Raw genomic sequence first — 7,691 nt, 5'->3', positions numbered from 1 at the left:
AAACTGTACCTGAACCTAAAATTACCAAAGCAGATTTTTTTATTAGTAAAACAACATTTTTGCTATTGCAACAACACAAATTTCATACAGGAGGCACAAATACAGGGTTATTCTATGCTATGTAAAGTAAAAACGAGGATTGTGTGAATCATTTTAAATAAATTTGACTTTATATTGTAACAACATTAACTTCACTAGTCTGTACTAGTCTACTTAGTCTTCAGATAAGTTGCAAGTAAAAATGTCAACTAGTTACATAGATGAATACTACTTTATTTGTAACTTGTTCCTTGTTATTTATGAAATTCCTCTTTTCCTTCCCGTGCACTTCTTTCCATGTCTGTGACAGGTTTGACAGGCACTATGCAAAACATTCAAAACAAGTGTGTTCATCAGTCATGCAACCTTTACAGGCAGCTCTGCTGAGGGCTGGTTGCACCGGTCTGCTAATGTTGTCATGTTTGCCTGCAGAGTTTTCTGAGGCCTGTTTGTGATTTAAAGCCCTGGAAGGTTGTTGATTTCCTCCACAATGCCCCTGCCCACTTCCATGCACATAAAACCCAAGCCGTCAGTCTGTCTAAATATAGTTTTCCTAGGCTCACAGGCTGGTCCGGACATGGTGCATCCAGGGCATTTAAGCCAGTCTGTTCCCAGCGCTGACACAGTTAGCAATCCCACGAGAAAGTCTTAGATAGAATTTCCCCCAGTGCTTCAGTGTTATTAATAAACAGAAAGTGTGCCTGTGTTTTCTTGGAGACACACTACTTGGAGCTAAAAGCAAACTCTACTCAAAGATACAGGAACTTCTGACCTATTATCTTTTTTAAAAAAGTAAGTAAAATACATGTTTATATGTTATTCGTGTTGTTGATCATCTCTGTGCGGTGTAGCTTCTAATATTGAATGAAACCGATGTTAATGACTTTATGATTATTAGTAGAATGATGACATCAGCTTGTTTACAGCTTGTCATGAGCAGTCAAAGACCAGCAGAGGATGGTAAAGACATGGAGGATGGCTCAAAAACCCCTCAGCCTGACTCTGACATGGAGTCTACCTTCCCCCTGTATGAACCCACCCAGGACAGTATGTTAAAGGTGGACCAGGCAGACATGAGCGCTCTGGGGCAGCTTTTTGAGCACTGGATCCAGCAAGTGTCTCATCTGGAGAGGCAGAGGGACGAGCTGGTCCAGGAGCTTGTCGCAATGCGGGAACCCCTGCTGCGGGTCGTGGAGCTCCTCAGATGGAGGCTGGTGGACGCACAGAGGCTGCTCGCCCTGGCTCAGCTGGATTATAAGGCCGTTCACGAGGAAGCGCTGCAGGTGAAGAGGAAACTGTTTGCCACGGCCAGAGACTGTATCCAGAGCCAGGTGACCCTGGCTGCACACCAGTATGAGGTGGCTCAGTCTGCTGTAACACAGGTAAAAACTAAAAAAACTGCCAAGAATAAGTCTGTGATTAGTGACTTTTAATAATCACCGTTTTGTGCCCACTTGTCTCCTTTTTTGAATAGAGAATATAAAATCTTGCTGGGGTCACTCCTGTGTGACCGTGATAAACAGGTTCACTGATGCAGTTTTTATCAACTGGGTTTATTGACTTGCCAAGAATTATGTATAGAAAATAAAAACATTTAGAATATTGATCAAACTTGCATTTGTAATCCCAAGGCAGAAGTGCTAATATGATATAAGTTAAATTGTTTTATTTCTAATTAACTAGCAGTTATTTATCTATTTTTGCCAAAAACTTAGTTTTACTTTTCAGTGCTTGAGCGTTATTTTCCATTTCTTTATAGGAGGAGCTGAAGGTCCACCTCCAGCATCTGACCCAGGAGTTATCCCAGCTGCAGGAGCACCATCAGAACCAGCTCAACTCCCTCAGGGATCAGGCCTCGAGGCCCCGCAGGCCCCGGGCCATGAGCGACGTCAGCCAGTGCAGGCGGGCTTCCATCAGCCTGCAGCGGAGGCTCAGCGGCAGCGTGAGGGCCCTGGAGGGCTGGTACGAGCCCCGCCTCATGGCCTTACTGAAGAGAAGGCAGATTGGAGAGGAAACGGTGAGAAAGTGCAGGGAGCAGGCAGAGGACCTGAGAGCCCGCCTGGGGCCCCTGATAGAGGACCTGCAGAGGCTGGAGATGCAGAGATCCTTCCTGGAGAAGAGGATCCATCTCATGGAAACAGAGAGGGAGGACAGCGTCACACATCACAAGGTAGGATTCGTCTGATCAGACGGGGAATGAGAGATAAAGGTGTGGTAACATTATTACTGTTCCAACAGGAGACGGTAGAGAAACTGCAGGAGACGCTGGGTGAGCTTCAGGTGGAGTTTGAAGCTCAAAAACAATCTAAAAAGGATTTGGAGCAACTCGCAGAGGGCCTTAAAATGGAGCTCAGAATATTGAGGTAAAATGTATTTGAATCCTTTCAGATTTAACTTAAAATAAATGACTAACAGATTTTGTTTTGCAGAGGAAGAGATGAAGCCAGTAATTCCTCCGCAGAAGAAGACCAACTATCCACGTCCAGTCATTCTTCTTAAATGCATCAAACCACATTTGCAATATTATCTTTTGCTGCATGGTCCAAACCTGTAATTTCCTGATGTTTAATTGTTCTGATCCCATCTTTGCATTCAATGAAATGATTCAACATTATGTAGATTTTTTTGGGGCTGTAGAATAAATAAATATCTCCTGTTTTGTTGACACAACATCACAGCTTCATCAGACCTGAGTCCACTGCTGGCCGTTTTGTAATGAATCACCACAAAGACGGTTTTGTTTAAATTCTTGAGTCCACTGAAATTCAACAACACGGGATTGAGGAGCAAATCCGTTTTTAATTGTTGCTGAATGTGCTTCACCTGTTTGCCCTACCTACTGGGTGGAGCTGAATGTGGAAACTGATATGAGTGTTTGAACGCTGTCACCAGGTGAACCCTTCGGGTGTTTAAATTAACCTTAACAGACATGATTAAGGAGACAAAACAAAAACTGGGGAGGATTTCCAATGCTTGGCAGCAGCTCTGAAATATGTCAAAACCTGCATATTTATTTAACATGTTTGTTCCAAACTATATAGAATATTATTAGGAAAAGCTCGTTTGTACTTCTATAGAGAATTTGACACATTACATCTAAAACCTCTTAATTTGTCTTTTTTCCAGCAAATATTGAGTGAGATTGGCCCTTGCTAGGACCAGCTTTTTTTTTTTTTTTAATTGACACCCCTGCTTTAAATAATTGGAGGGTTCTCAAGAACAAAAGCTGTAATTCAACCAGAAGGTGCTTCAAAAAAGTAGTTCAAATAGGGGTGCAGAGTTAAAACAGAAACTTTCAAAGAAATACAATTTAAAACCAGATCATAAACTCTGGCTCCTAGCAAACAAAAATCTAAAGAAATGTGGAGTCTTCACACTCCAACCCTGAAGAAAACCCCTAAAGTTTTAGTTATTTGTCCTGATTTCATCTTGTATGCAATTCAACCTGCAGCATGCACTGCCAAGAAACAAAATATACAGCTTTACTGTAAATATTTTATTATGAATATACTTAGGTACACAAAAGATCAGATGTAGCACAGAAAAACAAAATGCAGAAATTGAAACACATACAAAGAACAATACACACTCTGGAAAATTCAACTACAAAAAAAGCAAAAAAAAAAAAAAAGAGAGGAGAACCTACAGTATGTACAGCTGTATTCAAAATGGATCACCGTAGACATGTTTTCTGCACAACTAATCATAAAGAAATTAAAATCCATCAAATTACAAACTTGAATGACAGCAGACGTGTCTGTGACGGTTTCTTTACAAGCCGGAGTTGATTTTGGAAAAAACAAGAACAATCTAATAAAAATCAGACGTCATTTTAAATATGTCACAACACAATGACAGTGCAGAGTCTTATTCTTCCACTTTCTACAAAAAACACTGCTGCTCAAAATGGTTTTAAAAAGATCTGATGGTTGGCGCGTGCGGCGCTCGGACACGGCTCCATTTCACAAGCAGGTCGAGAGGAGAGAAGTGAAAACCGGACTTATGCCTGGACCTCCGAGTCTGCAGCCCCCTCTGGGTCCTCGTCGTTGTAGATATTCTCAGCCTGTTGAACACACGGTATACGTAAATTATTTTCACTCCTCATAATTCAGCGGATGCGCCCAAACCATGGTAAAACTCTTACCATTTGCCACACTTGCATGATGTTGTCCTCCGACACCGAACAGATGACCCACGGCTCGTTGGGGTTCCAGGAGAAGTCTGAGATCTTAGCTGTGTGTCCACCGTGGATGAACTAAAGGGGAACAGAGCAGGAAGAAATGGAGCTCTGCCTCGGATGTAGCTAAAGCAGAATTTAAGTATTCTTATGAGCGCCACTCACCAGCAGCTCGGGGGGACCGTCCTCGGCGTCTTCTGGCGACTGCTCCTCTCCGATCTTACTGAGGTCCCAGACGTTGAGCCGCCTGTCGGTGCCGCTGGAGGCGAGGATGGTTTCGTTATGGGGGGACCACTGAACCTGTAGGGAGACGGCGGATGAGTGTGGAATATTGCGGTCTCAAAGTTTCAGCTAAAGCTGAAAGCACACCAGGAACGCCACAGTGAACTGCGTCATTAGAAACGTGTTGATTAACGCCACTAAACCATGTAGGACAAGCTGAAGTGTGCTGTAATGACACAGATTATTTAAAATATTAGCTTAACATTTCACCTTTTATACCAGAATAGCCAATCTTTTCAGCAATGGGTTGCCAAGTAATATCTTTTTTTATAATGATAAGATTCTGGGGCATAAATCCCCGGATATTTCTCAGCCTCAAAACTTAAGCTAAACAATAGAAAAACTGTCAATGGAAGCATAAAATAAGGGCTGCTACGGGAACCCAGGTGTCCAACTGGGAAGTGTACACATAAGAATGAAGTTTTTCCAGGAGTGGCAATGCGTCAAAATGTAAAAGTTCAGAAAAATATCACCAGACGCTGCGGCACAGACCATCTGTCAGCAGCCAGCCATCACTGAAAATAACGAAGACGCAATTTTCGACAAACATTCATCTGCCACCTTTGTGTTTTGCTGTCAAGAACTATTGATTGCTGAGATCAATCATAGTTTATATGCATGCCTAAATATTTAGGTGTTGCATTCAGGTACTTTATTTAAAAGTCCAAAATGCTGCTGCCAGTTTGACATAAAAGTGTCAGTCAGGGTTCGGGCTGGAACAGCAGCTGAAGTTTCATGCCTACAGTTTGAGTCTTACCTGGAAGATCTCGTCCTTGTGAGATTCAAATGAGTGAAGCTTCAGCTTCAGGTTCCTCAGGTCCCAAAGAGCCACGGTCTGCAAACAAAAGCAGCCAGGAAAAATTTAATCAACTGAATCAGAAGAACGGCACATCCAACAGCGCAGCAGCAATCTGTTACGGTTCTACAGAAAGTTTGCCCACCTTATCAGCGGAGCCGGTGGCCAGGATGAACTCGCTGTAGGGATTGAAAGACAGGCAGTTGACCTCAGCGGTGTGGGCGTCCACTGCATGGCTCGGCTTGGAGGTGTTGTTGGACCGTGTATCCCAGCTGTTCCACAAACAAACAAAAGCAACAACAGGTCAGGTAAAAGCTCAGAGTCCACGGCAGTCTGGGTCACATCTTTGAAGCTACGTACATCATAAGTTTCTGGTCATCCGCCACCGATCCAAAGAGCGATTCGTGGAGCAGATGCCAGGAGACGTCCTCCACCACAGCAGTGTGGCCTGTGAAGATCGTTTTGGCATCCACAATCTTCCCCTCTTTGGGCACTGTGCTGATATCCCACAGACATATAGTCTGAAAAAGACAAAGATACACAACATATTGAAAATCAGTACAATTTATAAAATTACTGATTATTACAAAGAATTTGAATGTTTGGAGAATTCCTACGTGGTCATCAGAAGCACTTAGGAGGCATCCGCTGAGGTTCGGGTTCCAGGAGAGGCCATACCCCTCCTTCTGATGGCCCCTCAGACGCAGATCTGGTGTACATTCTCCAGATGGGTCTTAAATGAGAAGATGTGAAGTTTCAGACACAACATTCGCTGGGAACCTTTGGAAACTAAACAGAACATGCATTTTTCAGTGATAATACCTGGTTTGGAGGGGTGTTTTGTGTAATCAAAGACCAGCACATCGCTGGTGGGAGTCTTGGTGGCGATGATGCATGGATTCTGAGGCATGTAACGAGCTCTGTTCACCTCTCCCTCGTGATTAATCTTGATCTCAATCTCTATTTTTCCGCTTACAGAACCAAAGCCTCCAAACTCTGAACAGGAGAGAAAACCCATATTTAAACTATGCACGTACTGTCAAAACCATTAAGGAACACATTAGCTGGTGCGCTGCAGAGACAGAACATCCCTCACCTCCTTTCTCGCTGTCATAGTGAGAGGCATCAAACTGGGCATCATCGTTTGGGAGCTGAACGCTGGCAATTACAAGGTGATTCTGCTCATCAGACGTGTGTGTCCCTAAAACCAGCCTGTGCACGCTGTAGTCCTTTCCCTCTGGTCTGTGGATGACAACATGACAGTTATAAGCAACGTTCCTGTGCCTCGTTTTTGCACAAATGGGGGTAAGACATCCCCATTCTTACCTGGTGACATCTGGAAGCCACTGAGCGGTGAGGCTGGGCCACTCCAGGGCATGCGTCATGACCAGATCATAGAGGAATGGGGTGTTCTTCTTCCAGATCTTGTACTCCTCATTGATCACTCTTTCCTCCACAGCATCATCAAATGCAGCTGCATAAAAAAGATATAGCACGCAATGTTAGAATAACACCCTCAAAAAGCACAGCAACCTATACACCTAAAACAGACTGTATTTATGTTGGCTAATTACTTCTCCCATGTTGGCTACCATATAGTTAACATTTTTTTTTACTACTAAATATGACCACAGTGCAAACTACATCACTACAAAAACATATGTACTCAGAAAATAGATCCACGTTGATCAGAGTACTGTAATATTACACTGAAAGTCCCGGGGTCGCCAACGCGTTAGCGGCTAACAAGCTAGCGTGCGGCTCCGTAACAATGAAATGAGATGCTGGCAAAAGCGCCAACCACCACCGGTCCACCCGGACTTCGGCTTTTTATCGCCCCGTGCGAACAAAACCACCACGTTTAACCTTCTAAATCAGAAACGCGGTCCCGCTTACCGTCTTTATCAGCCATCGCGCCGCAGCTAGTTAGCTAATTCACGCAACAAAAAGAGGTATTTCTCGCGAAGAAGACAGCACGGTACGAAGCCCCGCAATGGCGCCAACTCCATAGAAGACCACTGGCCAATCAGCATGCACCAAAGTCGGTCAGGAAGTCGTGGCGTCACCAACGCTACTACTTCCGGAACCACCTCTTTGAGTGCCTTAAAGGGGAACATGGAAACTCGGAATTAACATTGTCAGAGATATAAAATGCAAAACTAAGTCATATTTCTTAGTCTGTTGTTAGGGGAAGATTTCATAACTTTAATATGTAGTCATTTACATTAGCCCCTCTACAAGTCAGCTTAAACATTACACGCAAAATCCTTCTGTTATTCTTAAAGTTAAACGTCAGGCAAAGTCATTGTATTACATTTTACATGAATATTTTGTACTTATTTAAGTATACGTTTGTTTTTTAAGCTACCAGCAACACAATAAATCTGGTGACAGTCG

General features: G+C 43.4%; 2 protein-coding genes across 3 annotated transcripts; one reads left to right on the top strand and one right to left on the bottom strand.

The window, feature by feature from the left end:
• Window positions 1-56: 56 nt before the first annotated feature.
• On the top strand, window positions 57-2,725 carry LOC108232411 (syncoilin). Of its 2 annotated transcripts, none has more exons than XM_017410189.3 (5): window positions 57-831; window positions 955-1,421; window positions 1,799-2,209; window positions 2,278-2,402; window positions 2,469-2,725. In XM_017410189.3, the coding sequence occupies exons 2-5, from the start codon at window positions 972-974 to the stop codon at window positions 2,536-2,538; spliced, it is 1,056 nt and encodes a 351-aa protein (XP_017265678.1). In that variant the 5' UTR covers window positions 57-831; window positions 955-971; the 3' UTR covers window positions 2,539-2,725. The 2 variants fall into 2 exon arrangements, with proteins under 2 accessions (XP_017265678.1, XP_017265671.1); XM_017410182.3 differs by having other exon boundaries at window positions 58-831; window positions 966-1,421.
• Window positions 2,726-3,723: 998 nt separating this feature from the next.
• Window positions 3,724-7,345, bottom strand: rbbp4 (retinoblastoma binding protein 4). The gene is made up of 11 exons (XM_017410171.3): window positions 7,191-7,345; window positions 6,621-6,768; window positions 6,391-6,536; window positions 6,117-6,290; window positions 5,912-6,027; window positions 5,655-5,815; window positions 5,440-5,566; window positions 5,256-5,333; window positions 4,382-4,516; window positions 4,184-4,294; window positions 3,724-4,102 (listed from the first exon to the last, which is right to left on the bottom strand). The coding sequence occupies exons 1-11, from the start codon at window positions 7,204-7,206 to the stop codon at window positions 4,040-4,042; spliced, it is 1,275 nt and encodes a 424-aa protein (XP_017265660.1). The 5' UTR covers window positions 7,207-7,345; the 3' UTR covers window positions 3,724-4,039.
• Window positions 7,346-7,691: the final 346 nt, after the last annotated feature.

This window comes from Kryptolebias marmoratus, linkage group LG10 (genome assembly GCF_001649575.2).
Source record: "Kryptolebias marmoratus isolate JLee-2015 linkage group LG10, ASM164957v2, whole genome shotgun sequence".
Taxonomy (NCBI): domain Eukaryota; kingdom Metazoa; phylum Chordata; class Actinopteri; order Cyprinodontiformes; family Rivulidae; genus Kryptolebias; species Kryptolebias marmoratus.
Note: the sequence above shows the minus strand (reverse complement) of the source record. Positions and strands in the feature narration are given on the sequence as shown.

What these genes read in the sequence shown, in the direction of transcription:
- rbbp4 (XM_017410171.3), bottom strand. An exon ending in GATGACCAGAAACTTATGAT is followed by an intron (nt 5,567 to 5,654) that starts GTACGTAGCTTC and finishes TTTGTGGAACAG; the next exon opens with CTGGGATACACGGTCCAACA. An exon ending in ACAAGGACGAGATCTTCCAG is followed by an intron (nt 4,517 to 5,255) that starts GTAAGACTCAAA and finishes GTCTCCCTACAG; the next exon opens with GTTCAGTGGTCCCCCCATAA.
- LOC108232411 (XM_017410189.3), top strand. Translation starts at nt 972, where the DNA reads ATGAGCAGTCAAAGACCAGCAGAGGATGGTAAAGACATGGAGGATGGC. An exon ending in CTCAGTCTGCTGTAACACAG is followed by an intron (nt 1,422 to 1,798) that starts GTAAAAACTAAA and finishes ATTTCTTTATAG; the next exon opens with GAGGAGCTGAAGGTCCACCT. An exon ending in ATGGAGCTCAGAATATTGAG is followed by an intron (nt 2,403 to 2,468) that starts GTAAAATGTATT and finishes TTTGTTTTGCAG; the next exon opens with AGGAAGAGATGAAGCCAGTA.